The sequence below is a fragment of the Oncorhynchus tshawytscha genome, linkage group LG33, assembly GCF_018296145.1.
Source record: "Oncorhynchus tshawytscha isolate Ot180627B linkage group LG33, Otsh_v2.0, whole genome shotgun sequence".
Classification (NCBI taxonomy): domain Eukaryota; kingdom Metazoa; phylum Chordata; class Actinopteri; order Salmoniformes; family Salmonidae; genus Oncorhynchus; species Oncorhynchus tshawytscha.
In genome coordinates this window covers 21,184,071-21,204,746 of record NC_056461.1, presented here as the reverse complement: position 1 = coordinate 21,204,746, position 20,676 = coordinate 21,184,071, and the positions used below count along the sequence as shown (strand labels likewise).

Genomic DNA, 20,676 nt, shown 5'->3' with positions numbered 1-20,676 from the left:
GGAAAAACTGAGTTTAAATGTATTTGGCTAAGGTGTATGTAAACTTCCGACTTCAACTGTAATAGTTTGCCTAATTTCTGGTTGTAACAAAACAAGCAATGTATAGTGTACAGAATCATTGGATGATCTAAGCCGCTGTGAGCTATCTTTGCAATAACCAAAACTATTGTATTTGCAGCTACGCCTAAGAACGGGAAGCATAGAAAATTACAGATCTGTAACTCACATTTCTATGTGAATTTGGTCAGGATGCCCTTAAAGTTACATATTGAAGCTTTAAATAATAGAGCATTTTCTAAATTCCAACGTTCCACCTGCAACTATCGATGGAAGTTTATAAATCACCATTTTCTTCTAAGTTGAGAACGAAGAAAGTATCGCCAAGAAACTGTTGGTCAAAAATTATCCAGCTACGGGTGTACAGCTGCCTGAGAAATCAACGGTTATCACAACTAATGATACTTTTGAAATGACTAAATACATATTTAAAATGAATAGTAGGCCAAAAATGTACATTTGCACTGTATGCAAGGTGCTGGATTTGCAGAATATATGATGATAAAAATGTTTGTTATAAAGTTCATACAGTCGTCATGTAGGCGGAAGTCGAACCATTTTTATCCACAGAATGCAACACAGTTTGAAAGGTGGTGACCAGCGATAGTCACTAACTTGACAAAAGTGATCCGCTCGAACGCGCCCAATAAATGTTTGGCTGTGATGGTGATGATATTAAAAAGGGGGGTGTCCTTAACCTCATGAATAATATTGTAATATTATGGATTGAATATAAATTATCCGCCATTTTGGACGAACCGCATGCTCAAATATGCAAGTGAGTTTGTTCGAAATTTAGCCAGGGGGAATAGTCGTGATTTATTCACGGGTCAATATGTTTGTTCTTGAGGTCTTCGGCTCGTAAAGAAGGTCAATAGATTTAGAGGTGTAATCCAGATTGTATTCCAGTAGATTTTTGGGGGAAAATTCCATTCTCAACATGAAGGGAATTGTTGAAGAACCCACCGACACCGAAAGTGCTGGTTTTGGGTGCTCCGTGACAAACCGCTTTGGTCATCTTTTAGACGACGATGCCGACCCGTTCGACATCATTCGCGAGGCTCAGGTGGAGAAGCAGAAGAAAAAGAAGAAAGATGAGCCTAAAAAAACTGCCACTACAGATAAACTTGTGAAGAAGGACTCTCAAAAGGACAGGAGAACTCCATTGAGTGCAGGGGAATGCGACAATGCACACGTTAAAAGTTTACAGGGTAAGTCGATGCGATAGCTGAAGGCCTATCTAGTTTACTTCAAGAAAGTGTCTAACTTCTAGTAAAGATTGACAGCACGTGTCGGGTGTATTGCATGTGTAGTTAAACTTACACAGTTGCGGCGTGACGAACTTTGCTTGCAAGTGAACTTTAATAAGAGTCTCTTCCTGTTTGTCCTTTGTTTATGGAACTGGGATTGTAGACTTTGGGGTTTAGATGCTTTGGGTAGTTAACTACTGTAGCTAGCCAAATGTAACGGTAACTACTGTAGATAACATCTTAGTTCGGTGCAACATGGGTTTGCTCTAGCTAGGTATTTTTACTTGAATCAGTGCTACTTTCGTGAAATTGCTAGCAATTTAGTTAGCAATCAGGTAGGCTGCCGCTAAATCGATGACATGCAATCTAACGTTAGTTGTCGGTACAGAACAGGCCTTTGAATGTATCTAGCTAGTAGACTTGCCACGGTAGTCAGCTAGCTAACGATGGTTTAAACCTGGAATTGGGTCATAACGCCACTGTACAGGTTAGCAATGTCTGAATGTACTGAACAAAAATGTACGCAACATGTAAAGTGTTGAAGTAACATGACCTGAAATAAAAGTACTTTTGCCATACGCACAACTTCATTATTTTTTTCATCCCTTTTAGTGAATTCTTTTTGCCAAAATAATCCATCCACCTGACATGTGTGGCATGTCAAGAAATTGATTAAACAGCATGATCATTACACAGGTGCATCTTGTGCTGGGTACAATAAGACAGCTTTCATAATGTGAAGTTTTGTCACAACACAATGCCACAGATGTCTCCAAGTTGAGGGAGAGTACCATTGGCATGCTGACTGCAAGAATATCCACCAGAGCTGTTTCCAGAACATTTAAATAATTTCTCTTATCATAAGCTGCCCCCACATCATTGTAGAGAATTTGGCAGTACGTCCAACGGGCCTCACAACCGTGGACTGTAACCACACTAGTCCAAGAACTCCACATCCAGCTTCTTCACCTGCAAGATTGTGGGGGCGGTGTGTATTTCTGTGGTGTAATAAAGCCCCTTTGTGGGAGAAACTCATTCTGGTTGGCTGGGCTTACCAAGTGGTTTGGCCTCTAACCACCCATGGCTGCACCCCTGCCCAGTCATGTGAAATCCATAGAATAGGGCCTAATGACTTTGTTTAACTTGACTGGTTTCTGTGTATGAACTGTAGCTTAGTAAAACCTTCAATAGTTTTTTCTCTTCAGTATAGCTACCCATTAAATGGTAGAAACAAGAAAGCTGTGGCCTTGCGATAATACCTATCGGCTAGCTAGCTCTTGGTTACATTGTAGGTAATTGGATCCTCTGGATTAGTTGGCTGTTCTACTGGTTTTGTGTGGTGCTGGTTGCATAATATCTCCTCTACATTAAGCTTTAATTTATGTGCAGGTTCGAAATATCCTCCTCAAGGTGCACCTGGCCATCTAGAGGAGCGACGTGTTGGCTTCCGGGATCGAAGGCAGAACGACAATGAAGCACCCTTAGGATACTCTATTGAAAGGTAGTTATACACGAGGTGGGCATTTTTCTGGATTCACATATTAAACTGGACACTGGCTATTCAAGGATTCCCATGTGTAATTTCCTTCAGTTTATTTTCTATGCTGACACTGCTTTGCAGATCTGAGAACTGGTTACTTGTATGCAAGTTCAAACTCTACCTGGCCCAACATCACCCTTGGTGGAACTGTCATGCTCCTTACCCCATTCTAGTGTTCTCAGATCAGCTAGGATAGAACAAAGGCTTATCATTGGTCTAGAGTATGTGTTTTGACTCAAATCAAATCAAATCAAATTTTATTTGTCACATACACATGGTTAGCAGATGTTAATGCGAGTGTAGCGAAATGCTTGTGCTTCTAGTTCCGACAATGCAGTAATAACGGGCAAGTAATCTAACTAACAATTCCAAAAAAAACTACTGTCATACACCGTGTAAGGGGATAAAGAATATGTACATAAGGATATATGAATGAGTGATGGTACAGAGCAGCATAGGCAAGATACAGTAGATGATATCGAGTACAGTATATACATATGAGATAAATATGTAAACCAAGTGGCATAGTTAGTGGCTAGTGATACATGTATTACATAAGGATGCAGTCGATGATATAGAGTACAGTATCAACGTATGCATATGAGATGAACAATGTAGGGTAAGTAACATTATATAAGGTAGCATTGTTTAAAGTGGCTAGTGATATATTTACATTTCCCATCAATTCCCATGATTAAAGTGGCTGGAGTAGAGTCAGTGTCATTGACAGTGTGTTGGCAGTAGCCACTCAATGTTAGTGGTGGCTGTTTAACAGTCTGATGGCCTTGAGATAGAAGCTGTTTTTCAGTCTCTCGGTCCCAGCTTTGATGCACCTGTACTGACCTCGCCTTCTGGATGGCAGCGGGGTGAACAGGCAGTGGCTCGGGTGGTTGATGTCCTTGATGATCTTTATGGCCTTCCTGTAGCATCGGGTGGTGTAGGTGTCCTGGAGGGCAGGTAGTTTGCCCCCGGTGATGCGTTGTGCAGACCTCACTACCCTCTGGAGAGCCTTACGGTTGAGGGCGGTGCAGTTGCCATACCAGGCGGTGATACAGCCCGCCAGGATGCTCTCGATTGTGCATCTGTAGAAGTTTGTGAGTGCTTTTGGTGACAAGCCAAATTTCTTCAGCCTCCTGAGGTTGAAGAGGCGCTGCTGCGCCTTCCTCACGATGCTGTCTGTGTGAGTGGACCAATTCAGTTTGTCTGTGATGTGTATGCCGAGGAACTTAAAACTTGCTACCCTCTCCACTACTGTTCCATCGATGTGGATGGGGGTGTTCCCTCTGCTGTTTCCTGAAGTCCACAATCATCTCCTTAGTTTTGTTGACGTTGAGTGTGAGGTTATTTTCCTGACACCACACGCCGAGGGCCCTCACCTCCTCCCTGTAGGCCGTCTCGTCGTTGTTGGTAATCAAGCCTATCACTGTTGTGTCGTCCGCAAACTTGATGATTGAGTTGGAGGCGTGCATGGCCACGCAGTCGTGGGTGAACAGGGAGTACAGGAGAGGGCTCAGAACGCACCCTTGTGGGGCCCCAGTGTTGAGGATCAGCGGGGAGGAGATGTTGTTGCCTACCCTCACCACCTGGGGGCGGCCCGTCAGGAAGTCCAGTACCCAGTTGCACAGGGCGGGGTCGAGGCCCAGGGTCTCGAGCTTGATGACGAGCTTGGAGGGTACTATGGTGTTGAATGCCGAGCTGTAGTCGATGAACAGCATTCTCACATAGGTATTCCTCTTGTCCAGATGGGTTAGGGCAGTGTGCAGTGTGGTTGAGATTGCATCGTCTGTGGACCTATTTGGGCGGTAAGCAAATTGGAGTGGGTCAAGGGTGTCAGGTAGGGTGGAGGTGATATGGTCCTTGACTAGTCTCTCAAAGCACTTCATGATGACGGATGTGAGTGCTACGGGCGGTAGTCGTTTAGCTCAGTTACCTTAGCTTTCTTGGGAACAGGAACAATGGTGGCCCTCTTGAAGCATGTGGGAACAGCAGACTGGTATAGGGATTGATTGAATATGTCCGTAAACACACCGGCCAGCTGGTCTGCGCATGCTCTGAGGGCGTGGCTGGGGATGCCGTCTGGGCCTGCAGCCTTGCGAGGGTTAACACGTTTAAATGTCTTACTCACTTCGGCTGCAGTGAAGGAGAGACCGCATGTTTCCGTTGCAGGCCGTGTCAGTGGCACTGTATTGTCCTCAAAGCGGGCAAAAAAGTTATTTAGTCTGCCTGGGAGCAAGACATCCTGGTCCGTGACTGGGCTGGGTTTCTTCCTGTAGTCCTCTGGCCACAAGGACTGTAATAACTACTCACTCTACCCCAACAGGCCTGTGGATCAGGGTGAGCGTCCTGGAAGGGGCCGTGGAAGAGGAATGCGTGGCGGGGGCAACATAAGATCCACAGATGGCTTTGACCAGAGAGGCAAGAGGGAGTTCGAGCGCCACAGTGGCAGTGATAGAACGTAAGATCAATACTCCACGTAACCCGTATCAATTTTTTTCGTGAAGTAGAGGTTGGTGACGTTTGAGCATTTTCCTGTTTCAGTGGTGTGCGGTCAGAGGAGAAGCGAGGGGGCAGTGGTCCACGTAACTGGGGATCTATGAGGGACCACATAAGGTGAGTATGCACACTAGGACCGTTGGTGCTTCGTAAACTACAGGTGTAGACGAACAGTAGGGATTAAGTGACGAGGCAACAGGAAAGATAAACGAGTCGAGAGTTGGTGTAAAATGGGTCAATGTAGGTAACAAAGGTAGTTGAACTATTTAGCAGTCTTATGGCTTGGGGGTAGAAGCTGTTCAGGGTCCTGTTGGTTTCAGACTTGCCTCGGTACTGCATGTCGTGCGGTAACAACCTTCTGACTTGGGAGGCTGGAGTCTGACAATTTTTGGGCCTTCCTCTGACACAGCCTGTTGTAGGCCGTACGCACTACCCTCTGTAGCGCCTTGCTTTTGCTCAGTGCAGTGTTTAACTAGCTATAGGAGAGCTCTGCTATAATTGGGGTAGTAGCCTCTGAAGCCCAGGTATTTCACATTCTGTTCAAAAGCCTGGGGATGTTCTCATCGGGTAGACTATAAAAAGGGGTGGATTACAGTAGGATAGGGATGCATGATATATCGGTGAACATATCGGAATCGGACGATTATTAGCTAAAAATGATAACATTGGTCGATGTCTAGTTTAACGCCAATGTTAAAAAACGATGTCAAAGCTACCGTGCATACTTGTGTAACGTAGGTACATGATGTAATAACGCCATGTAAAATTGTGTGCTACATGTGCAACAGCATTCCTAACCTAGCCCACACAATGTTTGCTGTGTGGATCGAGCAGTCATTTGAAAGAGAAAGATCATTTCAGCGAGACAACTCCAAGGCGAAATCTGTCTTGTAAATTAGGGTTATTTTAAGTGACACATAGCTATATAGTTAGCTAGCTACTTAAACAGATTTATGTAGTGTTATTTGACTTATCTCTTTTGACATGCAAAAACCCAAATGGCGTTCCATAGAAATCCTGGTTGAGAATGAAACGGTTGAACAAATGAACGAGTAAGTAAGTGCAAGAAATGGGTTTCGATTGTTTTACTGGTAATGGGGACATGCGTAAATGCCCAAAAAATAGTGTGTAACCTTTATTTAACTTAGCAAGTCAGTTTAGAACAAATTCTTATTTACTATCACAGCCCGGATGATGCTGGGCCAATTGTGCGCTGCCCTATGGGACTCCCAATCACGGCTGGATGTGATACAAACTGGATTCGAACCAGGGACTGTAGTGACTCCTCTTGTACTGAGATGCAGTGCCTTAGACCACTGCGTCCGTGTGTGGTGTAACTGTACTAGAATGCGTGAGGCTGCTAAAATTAAATATTGGTTATCGTATCTTTTGTTGTAAATGAAAATATCGCTTACGCCAAAAATGTCATATCGGTGCATCACTAATCTAGGGCAGTGGTTCCCAAACTGGGGCACGCCCCCAGTAGGGGTTGTGGGGTCCCCCCCAAAAGCCAGTCCAGCTTTCAACTTTTGAAAGTTGTAATAGAATGCACAAGGTTAGAAGGGCGGCCCGAGGGAGAAAGTTTTGGAACTCGTGGTCTAGGAGGATGCTAGTGACTTGTTGCCACTTGTAAAACCAATCAAATATTTCCCCGTGGCTGGCGGTCCAGAGATTCTCAAAAACATTTCTGACTTGCAACAAGCTAGCTAGCGTAAGTTTCCAAATTAACGCCACAGGCTACTTAAATGTCAAATAAGGAAGAAGGATAAATTCGAACACATAATCAGATACTGAAGTTTCCCACACTTCCAATAGTAGTCAACAAGATGAGATTTGGAAGGATGGCGGAATGTTGTGACTTGTGTCTAGAAAAATATATAAATTAAAGCCAATGTTTTCCTTTCTGATCTGAATTAGAAAAGCCCTCAATTGAGTGGTTCAACAACCATGTCTCAAGTGTTCGTCATCTGAGAATTGTCTTGCATGATTGTTACCGTAGTTAAACCTGATGTGTTTTTTTTAGTGCGGTGGCTGATGGGGCTGCGGCGACTGAGGGAGGTGACGGAGATGAGGTGGCAGAGACTGGTGAAAATCTGTGAGTGACAAATGGTTCACCAGCACAGCACCACTATTTAATCAGCCAGTGAGACCATGCAAACAGTATACATGTATAGCTTAATTCTTTCTGCAATACTTTTTTTTTTTTTTTTTTTTCATTTTTTAGGCTTGGCTTTACATGCTCTGACATTCCCATTTTAAATACTCACAATTCTCTCTAGTTATAGAATGAGTTTTGGAGTGTTTGATTTTCCTAAGCCATAGTAAACTGTTGATTCTCTGCAGCGCCCCTGAGAATGAAGGTGAGGGGGAAGCAGTGGTGGATGTTGCTGTGGAGATGTCTCTGGATGAGTGGAAAGCCCTGCAAGAACAGAACCGTCCCAAGAAGGAGTTCAACCTGCGCAAGGCTGATACCATTGTGCCCTCTAACTCAGTGGTCATCCACAAGTCCAAGAAACAGGTTGAGGTGAGGAATCCTGGTAAAATGCTGCAAATACAGGCTGCTTAATCACTCGTTTTCCTGTTTGGTACCTCTCATTGAATCACAATTAAGGTTGCAAAAGGGAGAGTGCATTACCTGTAAATACTACCAGTATTTTGGAACTTGAATATATATTTTTTAATAAAATGACAATGCTGTATAACCGATATAATTGAATACTGTTTGTATAATATGAGGGTTTTGGCATGCAACATTGAAGGATATTTTTATACTCATTGATCTTTCAATGTCTTTGTTGTAAAATGTTTTGGTGGTAAATCTTTGAAGACCTGATTGAAAATGAATCCACTAGAAACTTATGGACACAGGTTTATCTTTTTTTGAATATGAATACAAATGACAAGTTAACAGATTACTTATTCAATTACCAAAATTCCAGTAACTTTGTTAAATTACTGGTGGTTTTACAACCCTAGTCACAGTACTGATTTCTCTAAGTGTTTGTCTGCGCTGCCTGGGTTCTGACTCAGCAGGAGCAGGTTGAGGTTGAGGAGGATGATGCTGCATCTCTCCGTCGCCCTGCCAATGACATCACAGCCAAGCTGAAGATTGACTTTGGCAGCCTGGGACGACCCTCACGGGGGACCAGAGGAAGAGGGGGGGGTGGACGAGGTGGACCAGCCACACGGCCAGAGACCGTTTCTCCTCAGAAGCCTCCTGAAAAGGTTTGTCTGGTTGACTGGGTCCTATTGGCTGTACATGAAGGGGTTTCAAACCACAGAGGGCAGCAAAGTGTTTTCTTTAATCCCTGGTGCCTCATGCATTTGAATTGCACTACAATTGCCTGCTGGGCTTTGCTCATGTCTTGATGCAGGCATCCCACTAAGTTGACTCTGATTCTCCCCAGGCTCAGGTCCAGCAGGGACAGGCACCAAACCCTGATGACCCAGAGGACTTCCCTGCCCTGGCCTAAAGGAAGGGGTCAGCATTAGACCAGAGCCCAGTCCATTGGTGGACTGTCACCTGTACTGTGCCTTTAGTGGAATGAGCTGCACTTCCCAAGAGAAGTAACTCCTATACATCCCAAAGAACTGTATATAAATCAGAGTTCAGATGAATGGCCTTTCATTGTAATGGGAAATATGAATACTTGACCTGATTATAATAATAAATGCACTGTTGACATTGACACATCTGGTATAGGATACAGTTTGTACAACCTTGTGTATATTGACATGGTGATGGACCCCTTATAGTTTGCTCCAGTGAAAATGTATCAATTTAATTTGAGCACATTAATTACTGTAGTTGATGGCCATTTGTGCCAATGCCTAGACCTGCAGCGTGCCTTTGTCAGCCACAAGGGGGAGTCGAGACCATTTCATTCCTCACAAGCCATCTCAAATTTGCCTCAAGCCTTCGAACAACCACTCATCCAAATAAGAAACAAATGTTAAACTGCATGTGATACTTGGCCCATTAGAGTAAATTGTTTGGTGTATTCATCTTTATTGTTAAATGTTATAGGCTATAGAAATGCGTTGTCTGTAGGACATGTAAACATCTGCGTACGTTTCCATTCTGTAAAAGTAGTGTCAATAACTGAGCTCTCCCCCTGCTGTTCACTGGTAATGAACTTCAATCCATGAAGCTTCCTGTCATTATAGACCTTTCATAGCGCCAGTGCCCCAGCCAGCTCCACCTTTTTCTCCTGTGAAACTAAGCTGGTCGCTCACTTAATGCTATTTTAATGAATTTTGTTCAACCTTTTGTGTTGATGCTCAAGAATTTGGTGTGTTTACACTTTGTCCCCTAGTGAGGCTGGTCAGGTTGGTCAGGTTAAGTTCCTACTTTCCTTTGGTCTTACTGGGCTTAACTATTAGAATCAGTTAGTCAGGGAGCAACACTCATTGGTCTGCTCATTAGTTAAGCTATTCACTGAAAATAGTCTGACCTGTCTGAATTCTTATAAGGAAATATTTTCTTATTAGAGAGACGGCTAGGCTACATGATGTATGGTTCTTAGTGGTCATACTGGGGCCCAATGAGACTAAGCTCTTGGGATGGGAGTAGGGGAACCAATTCCCATGCAAGAGATATTGGCTAATGGGTAGATGGATGGCCAGAGCCTCTGGTAGAGGAGCTGAGCTCTAAATCAATGTGTCATCTGATCAGCATGTTGCTCAATCAGCCATCCACACTGACCGTGGCTATGCACACCATTAATTACACTCTGTAGAGCACTGTATAGTCTTTACATGTGGACTCGTCAATCAACTCGCAGAGGTGTGAGAAATTTAAACTGCAAGTTGACTTAAGTTTAAAAACATTTTTTTTATCTGGCAGCACAGCTGACAGTGATTTGTATGTAGACCTACCGGAACAGTGACTCAATTGAGAAAATATAATATACTAGTGAAGTTGACACTCAATGGGTTTTGAACCAATGTGCAGACACCTTTCTTCCTTGGGTTCTCTGAAAGGAGTGCTCATTATATTGATTGGCAGGTAAAGGTCAGTGGGGGGTTGATGTAGGTAATAATGGAAATACTTATGTTAATGATACAAAGTATATTGAAGCATGCGCTTTCACTCAGGTGTGGTTCCTGAGTTGAGCAATTATGCTTAGGGTCATCTATAACCATGCTGGGCAGACCATTATTTTTGGTTACCGTGGCAATGCCCCCATCTACAGGGCACGAGTAGATGGGGGCATTGGTTTGGTAAGCAAGGGAAAAATGTATGCCATGGCCATCTCAGTCACCAAATCTCAACCCAATTGAACACTTATGGGAGATTCCGGAGCGAGGACAGCATTTTTCACCAACAAAACACCAAATTATGGAAGTTATTGTGGAAGAATGGTGTTCCATCCCTCAAAATAGATCCAGACACTTGTAGAATCTATGTGAAGGTGCAATGAAGTTGTTCTGGCTCGCGGTGGCCCTACATATTAAGACACTGTTGGTGTTCCCTTTATTTTGGCAATTATCTGTATTTCATCTGAGGAAATCAAAACAAGGCTCTTAGTGGAGCCCCATAAGGCCCTGTTGCAAAGGATGTGAGCGAAGTTATTTTTCTCAAGAGGGCAGAGTGGTTTGAGTGCTGTTCATCTGTCAATGCCTCAGTCTGGTTATTTACAAGGAATTTGTAAATGCCCAAGTAAATATCACAAAAGCCAAAATCATAATACACATTGCTGAGATGAACATATATTTAAAAAAATGAAGGGTGGGGAATGAACATTAAACAATACTTAGTCATGTCTGTAGCATGTCCTTATGCTTTTATGACCCCATCTAGGCTGGTTAAAGTGCACGAAGACCACCAGACAGTATTGTGTTTTTTTGGGCTCTGTCCTAGTACATTGATAATATCCCCCCAAAAATACATTTGTGTAGGCTTACCACCGTGTGCACATTGCTGCACCTATGATGTGAAGAAATAATAGTTTAACATTTGAATCTAAACATTCTGATCTGTTCCATCAGCTTTATTAATTGATACGGCATGTACCTCCCGTACACTACTTTGATACACATCGTGGGGATTAAGAAGTGCGTATACGCAATGCCCATTGAAAAATAAGTGGATATACGGCGTACACACTGCTTCTACTCTAATGATGCCACTAAGACTCAATCTGGATAAAAGTGTCTGATAAATGGCATATATTGTTATTGGGCCCAAATAGGCTGATCCGACCATTATTAGCCTGAAAATGTCATCCTGGCACGTTTTTTTGTTGTTGCATCTGATTTTCTGAATACATTGCAGTCAATGGGAAAAGATGAGTGTCACAGGGTTGACATTTATGCCAATACATAGCAGTCAATGGGAAAATACAAGCTTCAACCAATTTAATCTTATGTCAATACATGTAGTTTATAGGAAAAGATGTGTCACAGGGTTGAAGCGTATGTCAATAAATTGCAGTCAATGAGGGAAGAATAGTATCACAATATGGACACAGAAAGGCATCACATACATGACACCCTACTCTTCTATTTTCCTCTATCTCCCACATCCACCTCTTTCCACTTCCCCCCTCCACAGAGAGGATATTAATGCATAGATATGCATCAAGGATATTGGCATATAAGTCAATACATTGCATTCAAGGCAAAAAAAGTTGGTGACAGAGCTGCAATGGGTGAATTTTGGTTAAAGACACAGACAGGCAGACATACATAAACACGCACGCAGGCAGGCAGGCAGACAAACTCTAAACTCAACCCTAAACCTAACCCTTACCCTAGCTTCATATCCAGATCCCGGCTCAACCATAGCCCTTCTCATCTTGTCTCTTGGAGTTAGGGTTGAGCCGGGATGTGGACATGAAGCTAGTTATGGTTGGGGTTACAGTTAGGGTTGGGCAGGGAGTGGACATGAAGCTAGTTATGGTTGGTGTTACAGTTAGGGTTGGGCATGGAGTGGACATGAAGCTAGTTACGGTTGGGGTTACAGTTAGGGTTGGGGTTGGGCAGGGAGTGGACATGAAGCTAGTTATGGTTGGGGTTGGGCAGGGAGTGGACATGAAGCTAGTTACGGTTGGGGTTACAGTTAGGGTTGGGCAGGGAGTGGACATGAAGCTAGTTATGGTTGGTGTTACAGTTAGGGTTGGGCAGGGAGTGGACATGAAGCTAGTTATGGTTGGTGTTACAGTTAGGGTTGGGCAGGGAGTGGACATGAAGCTAGTTATGGTTGGTGTTACAGTTAGGGTTGGGCAGGGAGTGGATATGAAGCTAGTTATGGTTGGGGTTACAGTTAGGTTTGGGCAGGGAGTGGATAGGAAGCTTGGGTTAGGCCGTCCAATGAACAATTCACTAATGTGCCCCTCCCCCCACTACATGGCAGAAAGGTAGGCCTCACTTGAAACTTGACCTAGAATTAATGGGCTTTTCAGTGACATTGGCAGAACGTTTGAGGCTAGAAACAAAATTCACATATGGCAGCCAAACTTAACTGGCGGACTGCGTTCTGGGTCCGGACCCAGAGAAGGGTCAATCCGGACTGGACAACATTGCATTTTTTTATATTAAAGTTAATACATTACTTTTTTAGAAATCAACTGGGCGCAGCGGCCTCTTTGACTCAGCAAACTCTCTTTCTCACTCTCTTCTCTTGAAGCAATCACCACCTCTACTAGTGCCCCGTCTTATCCAAACGCAAGATTATATGCAAATACAAGAGGCCGCGTTTTACCCGATCACATGAATCCAAATATCCTCTGTGGAACCTTGGGATAAGTAGGCAGAAAGAAACAGAAATATTTGACCGCGGTTCAACTGTAAATATCACAGATAGAAGAGCTTAGTTACCAGTATCTTTGTTAATATGGCTGGTAAAAAAAAAATTTTTTAAAAGGACTCTGAAAAACGTATATTCAAAGACGAGTGGACAGAACAGTATTTATTAATTCTCCCCGCAACTAGCACAAAACCAATGTACCTGATATACAGTGAGTTCCTTATCTCTCGTGAAAAATGCCAATGTTAAGTGCCATTATAACACCAGGCATAGTAAATCTGATCAGACATATCTCCTGAACACGGGAGTGAGAACAAACAAGATTAACCAACTGAAATCCCAATATGAGAGGTCCACCAAAGTCCTTGTCAATTCCCTGACAGCCCAGCAACATGCAATGGAGTGTTCACTGAGGCTAGCTTAGGTTTTGGGAAAACACAAAAAAACATTTTCAGACACTGAGATGATACAAGAATGTATGTGTGAAGTTGCTGACATCTTGCTTCAAGGTAAACAAAAAGATGAGCTTGGAGAAAAGATCAAACAGATCCCACTGTCACATTCACAGCAATGAGGAGAACTGAAATATTAGCTGAAGATTTAACTTCACAACTTGATGAGGCCATTCAGAATGCACCATGCATTTCATTAGCTTTGTATGAATCAACAGATAACACTGACAATGCCCATATTCTGGTGTTTGTTTGATTTTATAATGAAACAAAGGAATTCTTAAGCTGCTGGGTTTAACAAATCTAGAAGCGAGGAGAGGATATCCATGAGGCCGTCAAAGGGATGCTGACAAAAAGGGGGATAGATCTGAAGTCTGTGGTCTCCATCACGACAGCTGGAGCTCCAGCCATGATAGGAAGAGGTAGGGGACTGGTTGCACGTTTGAAAGAGGACCACCCTGACCTGACATCAAATCACTGCATCCATCAATCTGTCCTGTGTGCCAGTCTGGGAAAAGAGTATTCTGAGGTCATGACAACTATGATGAAAGTTAGCTACTTTTTGAGAGCAACATCATCCCTACAATACCGCCTTGCTAGGAGGCATTCTGACAGAGGCCAATGCCAGTTTTGATGACTTACCACTACACAACAATGTCAGAGGGCTCTGCAAAGGCAGGGTTTTGGAACACTTTTGGACCATTCAGGAGGAAATTAAAGCTCAATTAAGGCAACTCAGTTCTCTTGAGTTTTTGGAAGATGATGAGAAGATGGAAACAGACAATACATCTTAATCAACTGAATGTTAAGCTGCAGGGATGGGACAACACAGTGTGGGATATGATAACAGCAGTCTGGGCTTTCCAGTAGAAATTTGAGCTTTTTGAGAATGTTCTCCAGGGAGAACTTGTCCACTTCCCCAATCTTCTGGTGCAAACGCAGGGAGACAAAGATGTTCTCAACCATGTTGATTTCATCCAGAAGCTGATGGATAACTTCAAAGCTCTCTTTGATGACTTCACTGTTGGAAGAGAACTGCTGCTGCTCATCCAGAACCCCTTCATGGTCACGAATGTGACAAAGTTGTCAGACGAAGCAAAACAGATCTTCAGATGGGGAGATGTTGCATCACTGCAGATGGAGTTGATTGAGCTGCAAGAAAAGGTGGCTTTGAAGGAGCAGGCTGGTGATTGTGACCCTGTTACTTTCTGGGGAAAAGATGGTGCCTGCAGCTGATGTCCCTGTTCTCAAGAAACTGACATTATACATCCTGACCATGTTTGGCTTCACACACAGCTGTGAATCAGCCTCCTCCACAATTAACTTTATTAAAAACAAATACTGCACCAGAATCACCAATGAACACCTGCACCAGTGTCTCAGAGTTGCTCTCACACAATTTTGTGCCAAAGTTCAAAGCATTGGTAGGAGACAGAAAGTGACATTTCTCTCATTAAGCCCCAGAGTGACTTATCCATGAATATTGCACGGCCCACAGAGAGGTTCTGTGCATTCAGATTGTTATTTTTGTTCAACTCTCCTTTGTTCTCCAGAAAACATGCATCTGATTTTTGTATTATTGTTCTTTTTTATTCAAGGCCCATGTACAATGGTTTACAGTGCCCTTTTTGCATAACCACTTTTTTTCTTCAGCGATGTTGATGCAATGTTGCACGTTTACATTTGAAAGAAGTTGTAATTAATTCAAATTCGTAGTCTCATTTAATGTATTTCATGTACATTTTATATAACAACATGTTTCCTAAGTCATAGATGACCATGTTTGTTAATATGCTGTACCACAGCGCCGATAAAGGACGATATCCATCCGGGCCTTTGCCACCTAGGAAATTTGTGTCACTGGACCTTCTCAAATAGTAGTTGAGCACCCCTGACATATGGGATCATTCAACAGACGCTCAAGATGAAGGCAAGCCTATATCTAACCATGTAAAATGAACTCTTCACAGTGAAAATTTGGTCCCATAGAAAAGCATTACCTACAGCCCTCACATGGCCCGTTGACTGCGATTAAGCTAGCTAACCATCCTTGCACACAACCAATTGTGACCTTATCGGAATGCCCTGTGTTGAGGGTCAGCTTCGTGTGGCAACAGGAAGTGTCTTAATTAATTCTAAACCTGGTCCTTCATTCTCTCCCTGCAGTTACACAAAACACTGTCATCCATCCTCTGTAGAACAGTCAATTCTTAACGCAAAGAATAAAAGGGCATCATTAAAGAGCGCCCCCTGGAGGACATACATTGAATTTGAGCTTCCTGCGATTACAGGAAGTGACTTAATTGAGGTCATAGGAGCAGTTTCTTATGGTTAAAAATATTTAATCTTCCTAAATTGTACATATTTGTGACTGGGGGACCATCATGACGCGGCATATGACATTTGAAGTAATTTGACCCCGAAACTTGAAACTGTCTGTCTGCCTGCCGGGCCTCTGTCTGCCTGCCTGCCTGCCTGCCGGGCATCTGCCTGTCTGCCTGCCTGCCTAACTGCCTGTTTGCATGTGTGTCTGTCTGCCTGCCTACCTGCCACTGGAATTAAACAAAGCGTGTGTATTCAGGTATGCTGATGATTCAACCATATACACGTCAGCAACCACAGCTAGTGAAATCACTGCAACCCTAAACAATGAGTTGCAGTCAGTTTTACAACGGGTGGCCAGTACCAAACTCTAAAACTAAGAGCATTTTATTTGGTACAAATCATTCCCTAAGTTCTAGACCTGAATCAGGCAATGAATGGTGGCTTTTGAGCAAGTTAAGGAGACTAAATTACTTGGTGTTACTTTAGATTGTAAACTGTCATGGTCAGAACATATTGATTCAATGGTTGTAATAATGTGGAGAAGTCGGTCTGTGATAAAGAGATGCTCTGCTTTTTTGACAGCAAACCTTGTTTCAAAATACAAATAATGCAACACCTCACGGCACAATGCCTCTCCCCCATGTGACCTTCTTTTTGTATGTGCTGACATGAATGTGTAACTGACAAACACACACACACGGACACACACACACGGACGGACGAGAGGAGAGGAAGGGGAGGCAGGAAATAAGGATGGAAAGAGAATGGAGGGAGAGGAGGGAGAAAGAGAAGGGGGAGAATGAGGCAGAAGGAGAGAAAGAGGGTGAAAGAGGGACAAGGAGAGAGAGATGAGAGGAGGGGGAGGGAGGAAAAGTAGGAGGGAGAGAGAGATGAGGTAGGGAGGAGGGGGAGAGTGAGGGAGGGAGAGGGGGAGAGTTTGAAAGAATGTGGAGGGAGAGAAGAGAATAAGGGGAGATAAAGAGGAGGTAGAGAGTGAGAGAGAGATATGCATGAGATAAATGAGAAAAATGTCAACCCTGTGACATTCATCTTTTCCCATTGACTGCAATGTATTGAAATAAATGTCAACCCTGTGACACTCATCTTTTCGTATTGACTGCAATGTATTGAGAAAAACATCAGCTACTGTGACATTAGCCCTTTTTGCAAAAACGTGCCATGCTGATACCTACTCATAATGGAGAGCAAGTTACTGCCCTACCAAGCTAGGACTTTGGGACAGAAGATGACGAGCAACATTTTGCTCTGTGAATAATACGATCTCTAATGGTAAAATCAATAGGCCCACTAAATTGAAATGTTGCCATGGCCACGTATCTGGTACACAGAGCACAGGAGGGTAGTGGCACCTTAATTAAGGAGGACGGGCTCGTGGTAATGGCTGGAGCGGAATAGGTGGAATGGTATCAAATCAATCAATCAAAAACATTTTGAAGCCCTTTTTACATCAACAGATGTCTCAAAGTGATATACAGAAACCCAGCCTAAAATCCAAACGGCAAGCAATGTAGATGTAGAAGCACTGTGGCTAGGTTAGTACCTCAGGAGTAAATCTCAGTTGGCTTTTCATAACCAAGCATTCAGAGGTCGAGACAGCAGGTTCGTTAGAGAGAGAGACAGAGCTGCATTTCCTGACAAAATGTAAAAAATATATATAAAAATAAGATATATAAAATATATATATATATATTTTATATATATATATTTATATAAAAATATAAAAATATGAATATCCAAAATATGCTTTGGCAATATGTACATTGTTGAGAGAGAGAGAGAGAGAGATGTTCAAAATAGATGACCAGCAGGGTCAAATAATAATCAGTGGTTTAGAGGGTACAGGTTAGTACCTCAGGAGTAAATGTCAGTTGGCTTTTCAGAGCCGATCAGAGAGAGAGAGAGAGAGCAGGAGAGCTTTAGAGAGAGAGAGAGAGAGAGGAAAATAGCAGGTCTTGGACAAGGTAGCACATCCAGTGAACAGGTCAGGCTTCCCTAGTCGCAGGCAGAATAGTTGAAACTGGAGCAGCAGCACGACCAGGTGGACTGGGGACAACCAGGAGTCATCAGGCCAGGTAGTCCTTAGGCATGATGCTAGGGCTGAGGACCTCTGGGATGGGAGGGAGAGAGAATTAGAGGGAGCATACTTAAATTCTTGAAACTTTCTGTGCCTGCCTGCCTGCCTGTAGAAAATAAGAAGGGAAAGAGAATGGAGGGGGAGGAGGGAGAAAGAGAAGGGGGAGAGTGAGGGAGAAGGAGAGAAAGAGGGACAGGGAGAGAGAGAGATGAGAGGAGGGGGAGGGAGGCAAAGTACGAGGGAGAGAGATGAGAGGAGGGGGAGTGAGGCAAAGTAGGAGGGAGAGAGAGATGAGGTGGGGAGGAGTGCGAGAGTGAGAAGCTCCTGCAGCTCTGTCGCACGCTGGGTATGTACATAGTCAATGGTAGGCTTCGAGGGGACTCCTATGGTAGGTACACCTATAGCTCATCTCTTGGCAGTAGTACTGTAGACTACTTTATCACTGACCTCAACCCAGAGTCTCTCAGAGCATTCACAGTCAGCCCACTGACACCCCTATCAGAACACAGCAAAATCACAGTCTACTTGAACAGAGCAATACTCAATCATGAGGCATCAAAGCCAAAGGAACTGAGTAACATTAAGAAATGCTATAGATGGAAGGAATGCAGTTTGGAAACCTACCAAAAAACAATTAGGCAACAACAAATTCAATCCATTTTAGACAATTTCCTGGGTAAAACATTGCACTGTAATAGTGAAGGTGTAAACTTGGCAGTAGAAAATCGTAACAGTATATTTGACCTCTCAGCTTGCCTATCAAATCTAAAAATCTCAAATAGAAAACTGAAGAAAATGAACAACAATGACAAATGGTTTGATGAATAATACAAAAATCTAAGAAAGAATTTGAGAAACCTGTCCAACCAAAAACATAGAGACCCAGAAAACCTGATTCTACGCCTTCACTATGGTGAATCACTAAAACACTACAGAAATACACTACGGAAAAAGAAAGAACAGCACGTCAGAAATCAGCTCAATGTAATTGAAGAATCCATAGACTCTAACCACTTCTGGGAAAATTGGAAAACACTAAACAAGCAACAACACAAAGAATTATCTATCCAAAATGGAGATGTATGGGTAAACCACTTCTCCAATCTTTTTGGCTCTATAACAAAGAATAAAGAGCAAAAACATATACAGGATAAAAAACAAATCTTAGAATCAACTATTAAAGACTACCAGAACCCACTGGATTCTCCAATTACCTTGAATTTGCTACAGGCAAAATAAAAACCCTCCAACCCAAAAAGGCATGTGGTGGTGATGGTATCCTTAATGAAATCATCAAATATACAGACAACAAATTCCAATTGGCTATACTAAAACTCTTTAACATCATTTTTAGCTCTGGCATCTTCCCCAATATTTGGAACCAAGGACTGATCACCCCAATCCACAAAATTGGAGACAAATTTGACCCCAATAACTACCGTGGGATATGCGTCAAAGGTAACCTTGGGAAATTCTTCTGCATTATTAGACTCGTACATTTCCCCAATGAAAACAATGTACTGAGCAAATGTCAAATTGGCTTTTTACCAAATTACCGTACATCTGACCATGTATTCTCCCTGCACACCCTAATTGACAACCACAGCAGACTCGTACATTTCCTCAATGAAAACAATGTACTGAGCAAATGTCAAATTGGCTTTTTACCAAATTATCGTACAACTGACCATGTATTCACCCTGCACACCCTAATTGACAACCAAACAAACCAAAAAAAGTCAGTCTTCTCATGCTTTGTTGATTTCAAAAAAGCCTTCGACTCAATTTGGCATGAGGGTCTGCTATACAAATTGATGGAAAGTGGTGTTGGGGGTAAAACATACGACATTATAAAATCCATGTACACAAACAACAAGTGTGCGGTTAAAATTGGCAAAAAACACACACATTTCTTCCCACAGGGCCGTGGGGTGAGACAGGCATGTAGCTTAAGCTCCACCCTCTTCAACATATATATCAACGAATTGGCGCGGGCACTAGAAAAGTCTGCAGCACCCGGCCTCATCCTACTAGAATCTGAAGTCAAATGTCTACTGTTTGCTGATGATCTGGTGCTTCTGTCACCAACCAAGGAGGGCCTACAGCAGCACCTAGATATTCTGCACAGATTCTGACAGACTTGGGCCCTGACAGTAAATCTCAGTAAGACCAAAATAATGGTGTTCCAAAAAAGGTCTAGTCACCAGGACCACAAATACAAATTCCATCTAGACACCATTGCCCTAGAGCACACAAAAAACTATACATAACTTGGCCTAAACATCAGCGCCACAGATTACTTCCACAAAGCTGTGAACGATCTGAGACAAGGCAAGAAGCGCATTCTATGCCATCAAAAGGAACATAAAATTCAACATACCAATTAGGATCTGGCTAAAATTACTTGAATCAGTCATAGAGCCAATTGCCCTTTATGGTTGTGAGGTCTGGGGTCCGCTCACCAACCAATACTTCACAAAATGGGAATAACACCAAATTGAGGCTGCATGCAGAATTCTGCAAAAATGTCCTCCGTGTACAACGTAGAACACCAAATAATGCATGCAGAGCAGAATTATCAAAATCCAGAAAAGAGCCATTCAATTCTACAACCACCTAAAAGGAAGCGATTCCCAAACCTTCCATAACAAAGCCATCACCTACAGAGAGATGAACCTGGAGAAGTGTCCCCTAAGCAAGCTGGTCCTGGGGCT

At 43.0% G+C, this 20,676-nt stretch overlaps 1 protein-coding gene across 2 annotated transcripts; it reads left to right on the top strand.

Moving 5' to 3' along the window:
• Nucleotides 1-796: 796 nt before the first annotated feature.
• Nucleotides 797-9,029, top strand: LOC112230957 (intracellular hyaluronan-binding protein 4). 2 transcript variants are annotated; one of them, XM_024397391.2, is made up of 8 exons: nucleotides 797-1,268; nucleotides 2,697-2,808; nucleotides 5,168-5,302; nucleotides 5,386-5,457; nucleotides 7,364-7,435; nucleotides 7,684-7,864; nucleotides 8,374-8,565; nucleotides 8,748-9,029. In XM_024397391.2, exons 1-8 carry the CDS (start codon nucleotides 998-1,000, stop codon nucleotides 8,811-8,813), a joined length of 1,101 nt encoding a protein of 366 aa, XP_024253159.1. In that variant the 5' UTR covers nucleotides 797-997; the 3' UTR covers nucleotides 8,814-9,029. The 2 variants fall into 2 exon arrangements, with proteins under 2 accessions (XP_024253159.1, XP_024253158.1); XM_024397390.2 differs by having other exon boundaries at nucleotides 798-1,268; nucleotides 8,371-8,565.
• Nucleotides 9,030-20,676: the final 11,647 nt, after the last annotated feature.